The sequence below is a fragment of the Cyrtonyx montezumae genome, unplaced genomic scaffold (assembly GCF_038088225.1).
Source record: "Cyrtonyx montezumae isolate F1298 unplaced genomic scaffold, pur_monq_1.0 scaffold_3, whole genome shotgun sequence".
NCBI lineage: Eukaryota > Metazoa > Chordata > Aves > Galliformes > Odontophoridae > Cyrtonyx > Cyrtonyx montezumae.
Genome location: NW_027072034.1, coordinates 119128403 through 119148135, shown reverse-complemented (window position 1 = coordinate 119148135; position 19733 = coordinate 119128403). Strand labels below are relative to the sequence as shown.

Below are 19733 nucleotides of genomic sequence, written 5' to 3'. Positions count from 1 at the left end.
TTATATATTTAAACTGTACAGTTCCAGAAAGTATTCTTCTAGGACTCACACCATTGGGGAACATGCTTCTGCAGTTCCACATGTCTGTCAGGCTGAAACTGGTGTAAATAAACTGAACAACCTATTCACTTCTAGTGTTCAGTTCAGCATGACTCCTCTCTTTCAGCACTTCAGTTGCACTGACATATGACTCAATTGCTCCTACAGTGACACTACTTACATATTGTGCCTGTAAAACACAACCTTAAACATCACATCCTCGATTTATTTCAAGCACTACCCAGATACTGCTGAGCATTTTCAAGGCTCATCAAGAGAAAGGAAGAACTGCTACCTATTAAATCAAATACACATTTTTTTTTTTGTTAAATATGTTAACTTCCTTTCTTGCTTTCCAATCCTGTTCTTTTCTCTATGACAGCTGTCAGTTCAGACAATGGGAAAAGTAGCCATAGGAGAGCATAAAGAGTTCACTTTAATACACAGAGTGTAACAATGTGTTTAAGTCTTCCTCCTTGTATCCTCACCCCTTGCTCTCTGCTCAAGTATCTTCACAGTTTTAAATTAAAGTCTTCCTTGAAGCATCTCCTGCTCTGATCCCCTGGAATGATTAATGGTTTGGTACCACGTGTGTTTTGTTTGCTAATCCTTAAAATGAAAGAAACAATCCTTCGGAAAGCTAAGAGTCTGTTAGTGTCTCTGAAAAGCAGGAAGCGTAACTGCTTGAAGGCTGACAGATGCTTCACCACCATGACAAGAAGTTGTTCAGTACTCTGCTGGTTTTAGAAGTTTACAGTTCATAGGAAATGAAACGCTTGACTGTGTGCACTTGTAAATCCCTGCTCAGTTGTTGAATGCTTTTTTCCTTCTCTGAAGAAACAGCCCAGCACATGTTTCTGTGGGCTGTGATAACATCTTACAACTCCATTGCTATCTACTCCAATATCAACTGTTTACATAAAACTCTGTACACATATCTCTTACAGCCCAGTAAGAGACCCTTCCCAATTCATAATCTAATCAGCACACCAAACCGACTTTGTGTATAAGGTCTGAAACAACTGTTTGGATACACAGGGCACTTTCAGTCACCTAAAGGAAACATCAGCAGTGGGGGGATATGCTGTTAGAATTCAGAACTGATCATTTCAGATAATATCTCACCTTATTCCAGCATCACAATTATTAACAGTCAGCAATTAATATCTCCTTAGGCACGAGTCGATTCTCCAGCGCTTTGGCCAGCTGACATTTAAGTATCTCAAAAAGAAGTCTTGCTAGTTTCTGTCACCTCTTGAAAAAAAAAAGGTATTTAACTACCCAAACGACTTTAGTAAGGCACTTCCCTGTTTTAAAATTTTATGCCTTTTCCAGCGGCTGCATGGTGAAGTCTTCGGGCTGCCAGACTGTGGGAGATGCGGCAGCCGCCAAGAGACAGGGAAGGCACATCTTGCTTCTGAAGAACGAGGGGCGGGGAGGCAGAAGCCCCAGCGCCGGATCCGCGCGTGTGCGTCTGCACTGCACCCTCCGGGCTCCGCCGCAGCGGAGCGGCGCCGACTCCCAGCGAGATGGGCCCGGGCGGAGAGCACGGCTACGTTGCAGAGCGATGCACTAAACTTTTTTAGAGTGTCCCTGAGCCGCTCCTTGTTACGAGATGATTTTTCCGCTCTTTTCCACTGTCGCCCGTCCCTAGCCTTGCTTTTAAAATACGCGCAGCAGTTGTAATCTGCACAGAACTTGGAGAAATAAATTGCGGCACAAACGCTGCCAGGGCACAGAGCAATTCTTCCCGGCGGAGTAAGGAGGGTGAGGGAGGAATGCCAGCGGCTGCCTCCAGTACGGACCAGGCGCGGCTTCAGCGCTCCTGCCTCGAATCATTCCGCGTTTTCGCACCCGGTCCGCGCAGCCCACGCTCACCAGCGTAACGCACGCAACTGATTTACTATTTTCCCAAGTGCCTCCCGACGTTCCCAACGCCAAAGGAGCCGATCCGACCCGCTCGCTGGAACTTTTCCACGCTCTGCGGGCGCCGAGGGCAACACCCGACGGTTTTGTTTTGCTTTGTTTTATGATGATGATGATTTTCCTCCTCGGGACCGCTTCGCAGCGCGGCGGCACACCTGGAGGCCGGGCGCTCGTGCGCTCCCTCCCGCCCTGCTCCCGACGCCCTCAGCCTGCGGACGGCTGACAGCCGCCCCGAGCCTCGGGCACGGCCCCTCCCGCAGGTACCTCCGGCGGCCCCAGCCCAGCAGCCCCGCACGCCCGCCGCCCCCGGCCGCACTCACTTGTGCCTTCTTCATAAGGAACGGCAGCGCTGCAGTCCAGCCCAGCCGGCCGTGTGCAAACTCCCTTCAGCTGAACTGTAGCTCCAGCATGCTGCAGCGCCGGATAGTCCACGCATTGGGGTTGCCCTCGGCCAGCCCCGCGCTGCTGCCGCTCCGCTGCGGGCCTCTCGCCACGGCACGAACTGGAGCGGCGGCCGGCTCCCGGCCAGGTCTTTTATATCTCGGATCTGCCTCTGGCAGCGGCGGCAGCGGCGGCGGCGGCGGCTCCGGCAAGACACGCCTTTCCCCTCCCACCCTCCCTCCCATCGTTCCCCTCCCTGCCTCCTGGAACACTTGGAGCCGAGGCGGGTCCCGCTGGGAGGGGGAAACCCGAGCAAACTCGGGGGAAGTTGGAGGCAGGAACCGGCCCGGCCGCCGCGGGCTGGCGGGAGAGCGGCGGGCAGGGCTGCGGGCGGAGCCGCCGGGACTCGCCCGCCGCCTCCGGGCGCCCCGCGGTGTTGACGGCCCCGGTTCCGGACCGGGAGCGCGGGGGGTTCGTCCCGCAGCGGGAGGCGACCCCGGCGCCGTCCGGCAGCGCAAGGCAGGGCAGGGCAGGGCAGGGCAGGGCAGGGCGGCGGAGGCCCCGCAGGGCTGGCAGCGCTCCCTCCGTGCTGCGGCACCGCGCTGCAGCTCCCGGCAGCGACTCCGGGCCGGCAATTCCCGTTGCGGTACTTCCTGCTGTGACACACAAGCCGAGCACCGAGAGCTTAAACGAAAGCATCGGGAGTCTTTCTACCTGCGCCAGCAGCAAAAGTTGTTGAGCAGTGCCTCCTAATGCTTGCGTAAATGGTGGTCCTGCAGGTGTTGTGCTGTGGGAAAGTGTGTAATGTGTAAATGTATACAGTAGCACCGGGTGTGGGAAAACGCTGTCCGCACAGACTGAACCGTGAGCATGCATTACACGGAGAGGGTGGAGAACTACCACTTCCTGAGACGGCAATCCCTGGTGAGGATCAAAGACTGAACGAAGAAGGGACAGACTGACCACAGTCATGATCATCTCCTGAAGGAGATCAGACTGCTATCAGAATGCATGGCGAAGCGTTTCACTAGAAAAGTTCCTCTGGTTTTAACAAGGAATGAGTAAGTTTTCAAAGGATCAGAAGGAAAGATGTGCTGTTAAGGCTCAGCTCCACTACGTATTTGGGTACCTTTGTGCCTCTGCATCCAATCCAGAACAATGGAATAATAGCTTTCTTTAGTGTTAGGCTTCAGGTGAGTTCTGTACTTTTCCCTTTTCTTGCTGGTTGCAGTGCTGAATTACCTTGTAGTTTCTGTTACCCTCTCAGCTTTATCAGTCTGTTACAAGTGCCCTTCTGCCTCTAAATGGCTGATTCAAACCCTAGACGTGCAGTGAAAGGGAAGAAGCACTTAAAAGAAAGAACTGTGTGAAAGGATATTTTGTATCTCACCTAGCAGTGATTAACCAATACTACTTACACCATAATGCCCTTTAGCAAACAGGGACAGGAAATTAAAATGTTACAGAATATTTCCTCCTCAGAACAGATGTCAGGTTTAGACTCCTGGTGAGAAGCAATGGGAAGTGTGAAAGAGCAGCCTGGGGTAGTATTCAGCTACCTTATGGAGAATACTTCTGATTTCTCTCAATTCTTGAAACTCTGTCCACCATTACTTATGGCAGAAAGGCTGAAATGGCCACCCCACACAACCCCACGAGGCAGACAAGACTTCTGAGCCATCCAGGCTCCTTTACCAGCTGGGCACTGTGCACTTCTTTTGAGTTCTTGAACTTGCCCTTGTGTTTGTCTAAGCTCAGCTATAAAGGACGAATGCCCTTTTCATCCCATCCTTTAAGCTGACTACTCACATGCATATGACTGTTGTCTTTGGCCTCAGTGCAATTTGGGAATTCTTTTCTCTGAAATCCAGAGCTTAATAGTTTAAACACATTAATTACTTATGTCCGTAATCCATTAGAAAGCATGTTTTTATTAGCCTTGCCCTTTTCCAGCGCAGGACTGGCTGTTGACTTACCAGGTACACTCAGGTTAGCCAAGGACTGTTAGAGCATTGTGTGGTAGATTTCCAAAGTACAACTGCAAACCACACACAGCCTTTTACGGTTTACCTCATTTGCAGTTCTAAATGCCTAGAGGCGAGTACAGACTCCTCTCTCAGCTCTGTGAAAACCTGTTTCTTCACAGGGAAGCTACAGAAATGGCGCCGGCCATCCCAGCTCTTCATAGGACTTGGTTCCACCCACTGAACAGGATTGTCCTTCCCAAGGGGTTCTGTTCTGCGTGTATGGAAACAGCAATAGCTGAAGCACAAATGAAGGTTTTCCCATTTACCTAGAAGTCTCACCATCTTCTGCTGGTGAGAAATGGCTGCTCACCACTGTGTATTCTAGAATTTTGTGGAATATCTGCTGCACTTTATACAGCTCCAGCATGAGAAGGAGCTGAGGGTCACCAGAATGAGCTCACTGCTGTCAGTGAGCTCATGTAGTGCCTCAAAAGCCTGACCATTGGAGCAGCCAGAATTGTGGAATAAGCAAAATCAGATCTACATTCAGCTACTGGTGTTGTGGAATTAAAAAACTCAACAATGGTTTGGAAAATTGAAAAAATTTTCCTAAGAAGTTGTGAGTAGAAACAACAGTGTATACATTTTACAAAGATAACAGTAATCCCATCTAATCTGTTACAGACCCTGAGTACATGGGGGCCTTTGCTGGCACAGATGCCAGGTATGCAGCCAGACCCCACTTTAATACTGGATCAGAGTACACTTTTTGAATTCCTAATTGAGTCTTCTCCTGCTTCACATTTACCAAGTGACTGTTAGTTTCTTTTAAGCATCATAAATGCTTTGTGCTTTATACAAACGGTGGGGACAACTTTTGTAGTTACTCAGTCATATTAATGACTAAGTAAGGGAATGATTCACTCCAGTCTTAGATCCATGGGGGTACTACACCACTATGAGGCTACTTTTATTTCAGTGCACACTGATAGAGCAGAGGCATTTTTTCCTTTGTATGACCCAGTTCTAAGTATTCATTTGAGGAATGTATTTTCATGTAACTGTTTGATTGTCCATAATGTATTAGTATGGACCAGGATTTTGGAGAAAACGGCGTTGTTTTTGGTAAAATCACTACATAACGAGTTCTTCTGGCAGACTAATTGATAGACTGAGTGGCACTAAGTGCAATTTTCTAGATTAATAGAGATATCCTGTGCATCCTGGTCTAGGGAGTCTGCTTTGGCAGAGGGGTTGGACTAGATGATCTCTAGAGGTCCCTTCCAACCCCTACAATTCTGCGATTCTGTGATCCACAAATTAACTAATTAATTAAATAAATAAGAAGCTGCACTGACATTGTTAAAACTTGATCAGAGCTTGCAAAAATATAGTTGTAGCTACTGAAAACTAAATGGCAATTTCCTGAGTCACACGAAAGCTTCTTTCATAGACTATATACAAATATTTTAAAGCAGTCATAAATGAGAATCTGAAGATCTCACTTGCATGGGAGAATTCTCAGCTAGAAAAAGGACTGGTACAAGGAGTACACAACTTAGGAAAAGCTGATGCTGCCAGAGTTCTGTGATCCTTGGCTGAAGCTCTTTGGCTTCTTATGGACCTCCGGATGTTTATAGGCATTCACAGAAATCTGAGGCTTCTTGAAACTCTTGTAAACTCATGGAAATAAGTTCCAAGAAGATCAGAGGACAGCAGCAACTGAAAGATTTTTTTTTCAGTCTTAACTCATGTTTTTTTCCACATTTGTTCTGACAGGGGTTTGATTCACCTAACATCATACTTAAAAACATTGCATCTCTTTTTTAGGAATTAATTATATGAAAGATATGGAAAGTAATTTTTTATGTACAGGCCAGTGAGACCTGCTGGAGTGCACTGTGATAACTATGATGGCACACTTTTGTTTGCTTCTACTGAGATGGTACTTATTCCTTTTACAGGGATAAATGGTGCTTATGCATCTCTGGTCTTAGTGTTCAGTGCCAAAGGGGACAGAGTTTGTATCAGGACTGACAAACTGGCTGCTTTCCAAGCCTTGAGGCACCTTGCAGCCATAGTACACTATGCTCTGGTAGCTGTTATTGAATATTTGTTCTGCACTGTTTAGTAAAGCTCTGTTTATCAGCGTCCAAGCAATATTTTCATTATCCTTTTGCAATGACAGAGTATCATACCAGAAAGCACAATTTGTTTTGTTTTTGGAAAGGTTTTATATTGATTTTGATTAGAAGATTGGAGAACTCTGCTCAATTCTGTTGAACAAATGCAGTTAGTATCCTGAATTCTGAAGAATACTCTTCCTGAAGTTTGACATCTTTCTACCATTGAGTGTCCTCGGACATTCTGGATGAAAAGAACAGTCATTTATCCTGTAGACATTTATTTCCTCAAGATGCCCTAGATGCTGTGATTTCTAGAGATTCAATTCTATGTTCATATTAATTGTGGGGAATATTTTAGTATCTGCAGTCTTTCAGTCATACAGGAACAATAATTTTGTCACTACTTAAGGAATATCAGAGGTATTGACATGTCTACACCAAAGTACTGCAACTCATGCTTCCAAGAAGAATGTTCACAGTCAGTGTAACTGTCACTCTCTACAGCATTAAAATGAATTATAGTTAATGTATTCAAAACTTCACTTTTTTTCCCTGTTTTTCACTTAGATTAAAAAAATAAAGAAGGCAATTATGCTGTACGGTCACCAAGACAGGCAATGTTGGAACTAGGCAGACTCAAGCTGATACATCGTCTTGGATATCTACAATAAAACTAGATATTTATTACAGAATATTACATCTACTGCTTATTATGTCTAAAATTCTATTTCTTCCCTGTCATGAGATCGATTTTTGAAACTTAATGCATTAATTACAGTTATACATTCTCAAAAAGGTACGTTATTTTGTTTGCACAATTCCATTAAAAAATAAAATAACAATGCTTAAGTACATTCTTGATATATTCCTATTTTGATTTCAGTAATTTAGAGGTGAGAAATATATGAAATACGTATGTGTGTGTTCCCCAATTTGTTTCCTGTATCTCTTGATTTGCAATAGTCTGTGTCATCCTAGCCACAGTAATTACAGCCATGGGGAATTTCATGGTAAAATGTGTTCAATGTGTTCATTTGAAGACAAAAAGCTGTGTAAGTGAGATTAGATATAAATAATCACTGTTAACGGGAAACAGAGAATATTTTTATTTAACAAAAAATTACTTTTTTTTTTTGTATAGTACATTCTGTCTGACAAAGCAAGGATAAGTACAGTATAAGGTAGTTACTTCAGAGCCCTATTATGTCATTACGTTTTGTCTGATTAATTCAGATTGCTTTAGGAGTGTAGCAAGGACTAAAATGGAGATAAAAGGGCATTCTAGGTTGAGTTCCTTGCCATCAAGGCAAGCTATACAGTCCATCCAAAGATTTACCCATTTCCAGCATATAATGAGTTAATCCTCTCGCCCTTGCTGCTTTATGGGAATGTTGTTTTTAGAATTTGACTCATCTCATACTTGGAAACCTACTTTTAATTTGAAGCTTAATATATTCACAATTAATTTATACATGTTTGTTCTCGGGCAAAATTTGCACAAACTTTACCATAAATAACTCAATTCTTTCCCTACTGGTTTTTGATCCTCCTGCCCAACCTACTGGCAATATGTACACTAATAAACAAAACAGAGACAAAGCATGGGCTCAAGTACTGACATGCAGTGGTCTGTGGTGTTTAATTTTTAGCACTCTGGCACACTTCTGGTCCAGCCTTATAGCACTCTCCAAGCCTGAGCTTAGTCAGAGGAAGAATGTAAGCCAGGAACTGCTTCTAACAATTTCCCCTGTTCTAGGGGAAGAACAAAGTTTGTCTGCATGGATGCAAGCCATCCTCTGCCACTTTCCCTAGGGCAAGAGAATGGATCTAGGCCTAAAGCTGTGGTTTGGATTGCCTCTTTTGACACACTCACTAAAAATAGTATTTGCAAATTTTATTAAAAAAATAAAATGCTAAAACAGGTGTTCAGGAAATGTCCAACCACAACACCTGTGCAGTAAAAGTCAACCTTAATTCTGGAATTTCCTCTCTTTTGAGGTTTGGAATTGCAATCAAAGCATTCTATTGTTATGAAGAAAAGAGAAAATACAGAAATTGTTTCACATTGAAGTGATGCCTTTTTGGCTTGAAGGCCCTCTACTATTGGATCACACCAAGTGAGATTTGGATGCAAACAAGAGATTTGGATACAAACAAGAGATTCAGGTACAGTGACAGATTGGCTGCACTTACTGTCCTCATAGTGTTCCTACAGGGAAACACTGAGTATGGATTTTCAGGTTCTGGAAAAGAGAGGAGATAGTGATCAGTCACTGAGTCCAGACCTTTTCAAGAGACTGTGAATTTGCTCTAGGAACTCCTTTGAAGATAATAGTTAGAGAGAGGGAAAAGCTGAGATGTAATGATTTTTCCCTATTTTAAGGGATTCCCTGTGATAATGTTTTCAGTACAGCTGGGGAGAGGCAATGTTCAAAAGTGGGGATTCTGGGTGGAACAATGAGAAATGTTTGAAATTGGTTTTGAGCAATACTTCTAAATTCGGGAAATTACCTCTTCACTTCACTACGGGCTTGAATAAGAAAATAAAGAATTAAACTATTTTGATTTTTGCTTTTGCTGAAATGTCACTACTGATGTGCTCACAAGTTCTGAGCTCCATCATGATGTGTAATCATGAAACATGAAGATGAAATGTATATTCTTCCCCCACACTGCTTTGGAAATAATCCAAAATGGAGTGCTATGACACGTGTACTTCTGAGTCACTTTTCTGTATGGTTTCATGTGGGTTTAGCCACTATATTGCTCTTCTGGTGGATGTGGAAAAGATGCCACCTGTACGGTGAAAGGATGATGTATTTTCCTGTTCTTTCTTCTTAAAGCTTTTTAAACAGTAATAATTTCCGTCTAATACGGTCAATCTATTAAATCACTCACTAATTTTAAAGAATGTTTCTAGAAAGGAAATGTTGTTCAGTTTACTTTCCTTTATGAAGTAAGATGAATTTAAAGTATTGTTTTCAGAGGAACAGATTCACGTGACAGCTCCTTCCCGATAATTTCAAGCTCTGGGGCAATGTGTTTAATGACTTTCATATTCTTCATTTCACTCTGATTCATGCAATACTAACTGGCCTTATCAGCTTCTTCAGAAGGATGGTTTGCCATATCTTCTCTCTTAGTTTCAGGCTTAGTGAGTGGGTTATTTTAGAAAGTATCAGGATAATGAAAGAGAGAGGGAAAAAGAAAAAAATTAATGTAGATATTGTTATTCTCCACTTTATTCTAGACATATTTAGTTTTTTTTAAGTGTCCCTCAATTATACTGTGGCCAGGTCCATAAGCTTTATATCTTGAACAATTCAATTTATTTTTTTTCATTCTAAACAAGCTGTCCTTAAATAACATTTTAAGGTCTTTGTGTACTTTAATTATTGCAGAATTTCCCAAAGAGCACAATATATTTTCATGCTTTTTTATTTGTCTTATATCTAACAGACCTCTGTGGTTGTTTTTTTGTTTTTTTTTCCTGTAAACTAATCATTTAATCTTTCAAATGCCTTCCTATAGAAAAAAAAAATGCATTACTTTGATAAAATTTATTCTCTACCTTTTATCACAGCTTACCGTGTTAAAATAAACTGGAAAAAGGCATATTTATTCTGATGGACAGGAGCTGAGCTTCTGTAGAAATGAGGTTCAAACACTTCAGGCCAGTACTGGAAATGATTTGGTTAAATTTGACAGGAGCCAGCTGCTAAAAATTGCCACCAACAAATCCTGTTGCCCCTAGTGGCATTCTTTCCCCAGGACCTTTGGTGTTTTGTTCCCAAATGGCCCTTCCTCCTCCTCCTCTCTTACACTGAGACCTGGATGTATACAGGGGAAGAAGAAACACATCCTTGCCAATTTCTTGCCTCCTGACTTGGCCCTGAAATTAGTTGCTGTTTCCTTGGCAGTACATGATCCCGGAGCTCTGCAGCAGTACCCTGCTGCTAGCAACAAGTAGAAAGATTCAATCTGCTTACTTCATTTTCTGTAGCATGTTTACTTTCCTAAAACATTAATCTTCCCTGCAAAATAAAATATTACATCTAATTCTAGAAGACAGAAATCACAAATGGGGAAAAACATTGTTTTCTTTAGTGTTTGGAATAACATTTTTTTCAGTGAAAAGAATCTTGGTAAATAAAATAAAGCTAGATTAACTATGTTTTAAATATTTCAGAGACACTGTTGGCTGCAGAAAAAGGCAGATATGATAGCTGTTCTACCATGTACCCTGCAACAACAGAGAAGTATTGAGTCATGTGACCCACACAAGGTCTCTTATTACATACAATTTTAAAGGTGACGCTGTATGTATATCACTTCTGGATATATATGGATGAAGAGTTCTGTTAACTCCTATTTAAGAAAATGATATTCTATTTTGATCATGTAGAAGAATGAAGAGTCTGTTTTGTGGAAAGAGGTTGTTTTTATAGGCCAAAAACTAAGATGAATATTTCTGTGGAGATCCAGAAAGTAAATAGGTAAAGAAAAATCAAGAAGCTAGTAGTATTCACACAAAAATAGGTAGATACTGGCTGGTCAATAATCTGCTTAAGATGGAAACAAGTGAAGTATCTACGAGGCTGTTATTCTGAAGCTATCTTCCAAAGCAATCAGTGGGAAGAAATCATTCCTAAAAGGAGTTTAATCAGCACAAAGCAAGGATATGTAGTGCTTTCAGGAGAGAATAGCAGGTGACAGAAGTGTGAAGCTGAGACTGTACCTTGTCCTGTCAGCATGGGGATAATGGAAGGAATCACTTTATCCTAATATGCTGATGAACAGAGTGCATTAGATCTTTTGATTTAGCTTTTTCCCAACAAGTGAATATCCAGGTATTTCCTTATAGACAGATATGTGATGCTTCTCTTCAGTGATGAAAAACATCACAGTGGAATATCTCTTCATTGCTGTTAGGGTTCATAGGTGTGGTAAGGACTTCATATATCATGTTAGTGTGCCAAGATTCAGGGAAAAAACTAACGGTAAAGGTAGGCTAAAAATTGAATAAATTATACTGGAGAGAACAGAGAATGAATTAAAGTTGTATTTTGCAGGAGAATAATGCTGAAAACAAGTGATATTTCAAATTGTGTGTGAATGTGTCCATACATTTATAATAACAGAAAATGGCCCCTTGCCAATGCCAAGGCACAAACTAGAGCCTCAGCAACCTAAAACCCTTTCTCTGTGTGTTTTCCTTTTCTCTGCAGGGGAACTAACGTTTGATGCTTTGGATCTTTCAGACTCATATTCAGATATCCTCATGCAGCTCTGCCTGTTTCAGTGCCCTGAGTGGATGGAAGGGAACTAGAAACAGATGAAATAAGAATAACGTTGGAAAAGAATTCTTTCTCTGACATGGGGAGAAGTTCTATAGGACAGATTTAGTAACAGGTGTCTTTTCTGTTAATTCTGCAAAATGTACCCTAACTACAGATCAAGGGGATTGAAAATATCTGTAATCAATTTTAAGAAATCTGTTTTCACAATCATATTTTCCTGAGGTAAGTGAAGTGGTGAAAAAGGTTGCAAAACTAATGAGTTCCTTATTGCAATATTCCTTTGAAGATCTTATTTCAAGCAGTTTAGACTCCATGATGTATTGTATGGTAAAGTAATGTAAAATCTCTTATTCTTGAGTTCTCCCATTTGCAGTTTTGTGTTTTGTTTTGTTTTTAAATCAAAGCGTGCAAAGGTACAATATTATATATTCTATTCTTTGTATGTGTCTGTGTAGTTATTTATAATCACTGTTTCACTGAGTGCCACAATAATAAATTTTCTCTTTATCCAGCTATTCCAGCAATTTCATTTCACTTGGTGGAAATTGTCTTGATTTATACATGTAGTCACATGATTAGAATTTGACCTTCTGTTTGGTTTTTCGCTATGCTGTATGTACAATAACAATATAATGAACTTGTTCTATTTCAATAGCTATGCTGACATTAGCAAATGGGCTTGGAACACAGCAGAGATTCTTCTGCAAGATAAGATACCATAAATTTAGCTACTACTGCACTGCAAGTGACGATGCTGAGGTTTGATTTCTAAACAGAATAGCTGTGTTAATCCCATCTCCATTGAATACAGAGGAAGAATTCATGGTAATTAGGAAGAGACAAATGGCATCATTCACTTGTGGAATTCTGGACCCACATATGCGTCTTGTAACCACTTTAGGTCTTTAGGTTTCTTACGTGGCAGAAAAGGAATTATATACAAGAGAAACTTGCATACTGGAAGGAGGCTCCACTCTGTCTCCAGACATAAAGAATATCTACAGGATGAGTAGAAACAGGTTTATAGTAATTATACAGGGAGCTGGAAACAGCCTGGTTGCCTGGTATGTTCCATTTTCATTGTTCAGTTTCCTTGTATCTGTATTAAGTGTTCTAATACCTCCTCCAAGGCTGTTACAAGTAAACAATTGATGCTAGAAAAATGTTTTCCTTTGTTTCATGAATATTGCTTTGAATTTATAACAGAAAATGCTAAAAATGCTATTTCTTCTCTGTGGCTTCAGTTTCATGGGAAAACATCATTAGTCTGATAAAATACTAGCTGCACATGAACAATGTGAGAACGCATCTGTTTGCTCAGTAAAGGTACTTGCAGAATTGTGAATGCCCTAAAGCTTTCTGAGCCATCATAGAGTTGGAAAGTGAAGGAGAAAGATGGGAATACTATTTCTGTTTTATAGACACAGCACAGCCTTCTAATGATGGGAAAGAAAAGGAAGCAGGATGGACTTGGCTTTCTGGAATGGTGGTGTTTCTGCTGAGGAATGGAAGCCTACCTTAGCTGCTAGCTATTCAAATGAGATTGGCAGCTCAAGCTCAGGTCTGTGTTTATGCTAAATAAATGGATTTAGGTTTTTTTTTCCTGGATTTCCCACTTAGAAATGGACAATTCCCCCTCTCTTTTAAAAATCATGGAGAATTCCCTACAGAAAACCTGTTCATAAAACCATTAGATAATACAACATGAATGTTCATATACTTGTCTTTTGAAACCACATCTATGTGCCTGATTAGCTTTATAGAATGCCTGATTACACATCCCTTTAATACATTCAGTGCTGTATAAAGACACAAGTTGTCATGAATTGCTAATGTACAACAAACTAACTATTAATTTGGTATTTCCTCAAATTCTCAGTTCTTCCATTTTCCTCATTAAAATATTTAAATGAAAGCAGAGTAGTATTAATTTTATTATTTTGTAGACTGGATAATGCATTCCAGAACAGCTGTAATCTCTGTGTTTTAAAAAGATAACTCAAGCTTTATTTTACTGGAGGTTCCTTATATAGTGACACTGAATATTTGTGTTTCTTAAGGGAGCAGACATTATAAAGTTGCTTCACTCAGAACATAATTTCCTTCCCTCCACGTAGAATTAAAATATTTAATACAGTCTCTAAATATCACTCACTAACAAAATAAATAAATAAATAAATAGTAAAAGGATGTTGATTATAACATTGATTTATTAGTCTTTTTGAACAGAATAAAAGAAGAGAAAAAGAGGATAGTTGTCTTAGAGAGGGAATCTTCTTGAAGCAAATCAAAACCTTGCCATTTTGCCATTTTATATTTTGAAATAAGCAACATTTTTACCACAGTGGACGTTGCAGAATAAAATATGATAACATAATCACACCAAAAGAGAGAAACTGTTTTGAATGTTAAATGTAGTTTGAAACACATTCTGAGTATGGGAAAAGTTCGGTGCATTCTTTGTAAAAGATCAAAAAATCAGTGCACTGAAAGTTTAGATTGTGGGTTCATATTTACGTATTTGTATTTTTTTCCTAGTGCAGATTAAGAGATGCAATCAAATACAAATTTTTAAGAATTCATCTGAGAGCTTATTCTGCGTTGAACTACTTCCCAGTACCCAGCCTTTGTAACTTATGCTTCCGGATACTGATCCACCAGGAAAGCCAAGTTATATGGAAGATATAGACCATCTTAATTTGGTGCCCTTTTTGCTGTTCAGTGTGGAATTAGAAACCTCTCAAACCACCATATTTACAGAGTGAGTGTTTGGCTCTGTGTCTTTTTTAACTTTAGTTAACTAGGAGTGATCTTAACATAAGTATGCTAAAAGTACTCACATAAGTATTTATTGTATTAGATCCTTGGTGTGTGTTTACAAGACATTTCTGTTACAGAAGTTAAAAGCTTTTTATGACTTAACTGTTATTGGTGTGCATTGAAATAGAAAAGTAAAAGTGAAGGAAAACTTGTCACTTGTGGCTTAAGACTACAATACCCAACCTGCTGAGAAGAATCATGACTTTTCAGAAGCTCCCTATGAAAAATAACCACCTGATCGTACCAGTTGTCCATACTTAGAAAATAAAGTGTTCTCACATGAATATGCTCTTTAAACTCTGTACAGATTACAGTGCAGGACTGAAAAAGATGGATTCAGAACTCCTCCTAGGTCTGCAAACATCTTCTTGTGAAGCACTGGGAAAATGACTGAGCCTGATTTTAATAGCAAAATTTCATAAAGAGCTACTTATTTTGTTCTTAGTAGGTCTTTCAAGATGCTTTATTCATGAGGAATCTTAAGTTAAATAATACCTACTGACATCACTAAAAGATATTCAGTTAAGGAATAGCAAGAAAAATGAGTGTTCCTGTTGAAAATTAATTGACTTCCATGAAACCAGGATGAGGCTGGTAATACTAATTTTGTTTCCTTAAGTGGTCAAGTGTATCATTGATTTTTCCATCCTCTGGATCAGGTCTTAAACAGCTTTGGGGTCTGTATTAGCTCAAGGTCTAGAAGAAAACTCTGTAACAGCACTCTGCTACTTCTTGTCATCATGGCATGAATCAGTAAAAAAGATTTAAAATGAAAAATAAAACCTTATAAAAAAAAAAAAAAACTCTCACAAAATTCATCTCTGATATTCCAGAAGAAACATTATGTATATGCTTTTGATAAAAGTAATCAGTGTCATATTCTGAATTCAGCTGCTGGAAACTCTTGATTTAGTTTTCAAGAACTCCAAGCTACTGACTGACTTCTGTCCAAGGGATAACATAAGGATTAGTATAAGATAATTGTTTGAGAGAACTATCAAGTCAGAGGCATTAATGATTTTTTCTAATGACTGTTAAGTTAGAACATGTATTAGATTTAATGGAATAGCATCCTGAAGTTATAATGCTCTTTTCTCTCAGTAGAGTACTCCTACCTGTATGCACACCCTGTCTGGGTTTCCAATGCAAACCTAAAGAAAAAGTACACTTTGCCATCACAAAAGATAGACTTTAACTCCCAGTTTTCACTGTCTTAATTTATGGTACCTATGAGTTCATTCCCTCTGGCAGACACTCACACAGGGAAATCTGCATCTCCTCTTTCAAGATAGATTTCTTTAAAATACAGTAATCCTTTTCCCCTGGAATTTTAGAAAACTGCAGCAAGAACCTCTGCCAGTGTAAACTGGCCTCCTGTATCGACAGTGATAGAGCTCTGCTAATTTACATTAGCTGATTATCTTGCCATGGTATTTAACTTAAAAAAAAAAAAAAAAAAAGGTAAAGGTAAAGGGCTTTTTCAGGGACCAAAAAAGATTTCTTGACCTTTATAATTACTTACATACAAAGGAGACAAGAAATGCCTGTGTTCTTGATCTCTTACTGCTTTAAAATTTAAACAAGTGCTTTAAAAATAGTTTAAACCAGTGTTAAGCACTTTGACGGGATTAATAGCATTCTCACAGTTTTTTTTTTTTAGTTTTTTTTTTTAAGGCATTCTCCAATTTTGCTTTAGCCAAGGTTAGACCTGTAAGTGATAAGTTAACTTTGCAAAGGGAAATAGAGGAAGTTAAATACTAAGCAGGAAATATCAGTGTTTGTCCTCTTACTAGCTAAAAAAGGCCATGAGTGAAAAACATTAGGACAGCTGACCTGGAGAAAGATACACTGATTAGCTGTAAGTTTGTATAATCGTTTAGGTAGCCTGAGAAACACAATTGCTCTACATCCATACTAGCTTTCCCTTCCCTTCTTCCACCATATTCCAGTTTTTCAAACAGCTCGCTTTTACCAACTGCATTTCTTGACATTGGCACTGATGTGTCTGATCATTTTTATTGTTCTTTAACACAAATATACTTGAGTAATGTGGAGATTTGGGGCTTTTACTTCATTACCTTGTTCTGCCATTTCAATTGTCCTTCCAGTTTCAAGTCAATCCTGCCTAGGTAGAACCAGCTGTAGTCTGCATAGATTCTTCCAGGGTCTTGTTTCCACAACAAAGGCAGACCTCTTCTGACTGACTTCTGTAGTCCAAGGAATACTGAATTATTTTGAATAGTAGGTTAAGGAGAATGAGGAACACTCTTCTGGTTATTTTAGCCATAGGCACCCAGAGCAAATAGGAGCTAAGTATCATGAGTCACAAAAGGAGTAATTTTCTAGGCACTGCCCTGCTTTATACAGGATTGAAAGACTGATTCAGTAAAAGGCAGTCATAGCCCTGCTAATTTCAGGGATGATCTTGCTCTTGTCTTCTACTCTACCTCCTCTTGCTGATGGGGTGGCTGTACAAATAGTGAGGAGCTCCAGTAATGCAAGTATTAAAAAGAGGTATGCAAAGCCTGGTAGTCATAAGGGCCATAAATCCTCTCCCCTTCATCTTCACTATAGGTGGCTTCAGTGCATCCATACAAGTATTTTCTGCAGTATTTTGTTTCTACCCTCTAGGCAGGTGGGGTCTATGGAGTATGTCTGTTGCTCTGTGAAGGCAATGAATATGAGGATAGAATTCAGTTTTGCCTGCCCAACTGAGTCTCTGTACTAGATTTTTACCAGCAGCACTTTTATGTTATGCTCAGACTAAATGACCGCTGCCACTACTATGTTGGATGTAGGATTCATGGCTACGAACATGTTGATTCAGTGCAGTCCTTTCCAAACTATCCCTTTGGTCATCCCCACTGAATGCACATTTTCTTGATTTATAGAGCAGGTTTTGGTGTTCATCTCTGAAACTAAACCTGAAGCTTTTCTCCAGAAACTGACAGATGTACACAAACTTTTCATGGGTATCCAAACCACTGACAGTTCCTTTGAGTGGCTGAGTCAATGGGACATTCAACAATGGGAATGTTCAGTTCAGGGCATCAAACTATATCCAGTCTGAAAGAGTGCCCCCCCTAAATATATATAATGTGGATTTAGGAACAACAGCAACTTTAATCTTCCAATCTACTTTTACTTGTCAAGTTACATGTTAATGTACATGTAGCTTTATGTTCCTGAAGAGAGATGTATAGCCTGTTACAGCTTTCCATGAAACTACCCCTGAGCTAGAAGGAGGAAAGGCAAAACAGTCTATGGTCGATTATGTCTATGGGAACACCTAGAGGCTTATATATTTTAAAGAGTTGTTTGGTGGGAATGTGAGCTTCATGCCATCGTTTCCTGGGAAGCATAAAGCGCTGCACAAAACATGCATCTTTAGACACTCTTTCTTCACTGCAAAATTGGAACTCTAACTTTGATCAGTTCTTGAACTTGCCAGTGGGCGTAAAAAGCTCGGAGGTAGAAACATTATGTACTCCTTGAATCATTTTTATTGGTTGAGCTGACTGATGAAAGTGAAGAAATCCATGTTACAGAGTATAGAAGACAAGAAGTTCTAAAACAATATATTTATTGACTGGATAATAAGGTTACACTTCTTGTCTTCAGATTCTCAGGAGTTAGTCCAGAATAGTTACAGGAATAATGTATCTTTCTATCCCTATACAGAAAGAAATATTATTTTATACAAATGTATTAAACAAATAGAAAAAATGAAATTTCTCACAACATTTTTGATATAATTCTGATTGAATATCCATAAAAGATCTAAAATAATAATAATAATAATATAAAAGTACACCCTGAGATAGAAAAAATAAATTTACTCTTTATTTTTTAACTTTCATTTTTGTTTTCTTCTTTGATTTGATTTTCTGTTGTATACAGTGAATGAATTCTTGATGCTTTCACAGTCTACTTATTTTTCATACTATGCTAATAGTATTTAATTATCCAATGGTTGCTTTTTGAAGTTTTTCTTCTGTTGGATTTGTTTTATGTAATTCCTGTGATTATATATATTATATAACATATTAAATGTTACATACTGTATGTTATATTTTGTTACACCTGGTACCTTATAGATTATATATTCCTATATAACACTTTATTTTTTTATAATTTTCCTTATTTAAGCCTGCACATAGTGAAAAGAGAACTGCATAATACTGTTTATCACATATGGCATAAAATTTCAACTAGTGACATGGTTATAACCCAACAAATTATGTTTCCTATAAATGGATCTTATGCATAACAACTATGTAGATAATTGAAAACCAGAGAATCTTAAGTCTTTTGTAATGTATTTCAGTGAAAATAAACCATGTTCCTACAATAGTCAGCCATTTGACATTAAAGAGATATTGAATTTGTATATGTTTCATAATTTTTTGCTTTAGCGGAATTGATTTTTTTTTTTGTAAAACAGTCATGAAAATATGAATGCTACTTATGAACAACCAACTGACTGAAAGCAAGAGAGATGTGTTCTCGTGGATTATTGCTTTCTGTTTTGAACTTTAGCTGGGCTAATTTAAATTATATTGCCAAAGCAATATAATTTTTCAGTTTGTGAAGAAGATGGTGAATTCACTTCTAACATTCTCCACCACTCAACTAGTTATTGCTAAAGTAAAACTCAAGTATAAGTTCCTTACAGATCATTTTAGGTTATGGGGAATATTTTCTTTTACTTTTGAACTCCAGAGATGCCAATGACATGGATACATCAGCACGAGTGATTTCAGTAGCTTCTGGAAATTGATAAACAACCATTAGGGCCATGTAAATGAAACTGCTGGAGTGGGTCACTATGAACACTTTCATTCACAATAAGAGCTCTAGCCAAGAGCTAAGACGAATTTTCTCTAGGTTTTCAGTTTTCACTGTATGAATAGAAAGACTTCCAAGAAATTGCTTTATAGAAAAAAAAATATATAGCATTTAAGTAGAACAGCTTCATATTTTACCTAATATTCTTTGGTATAGAAGTGATTTTCATATGAACTCAGATTTTGTAAAGCCTTCTTGTTTTCAAAAACCAAAAGAAAATAAAAAACTTTAAAACAAGATAATTTCTTCTAATTAGCACAGAGAAGGAGAAGTAAATACAAACCTGGGATACAAATGTTGACATATGTATTTGAAAAGGTGCTGAT

The 19733-nt window shown here is 39.2% G+C and overlaps 1 protein-coding gene across 2 annotated transcripts in view; it reads right to left on the bottom strand.

The window, feature by feature from the left end:
- KITLG (KIT ligand) overlaps positions 1–2504 on the bottom strand; it is a 54126-nt gene extending 51622 nt beyond the window's left edge. For both annotated transcript variants that reach the window (XM_065743206.1, XM_065743207.1), the window contains exon 1: positions 2286–2504. In XM_065743206.1, coding sequence (XP_065599278.1) covers positions 2286–2300 — 15 coding nt within the window. In that variant the 5' untranslated portion in view covers positions 2301–2504. The remainder of the gene's footprint in view (positions 1–2285) is intronic.
- Positions 2505–19733: the final 17229 nt, after the last annotated feature.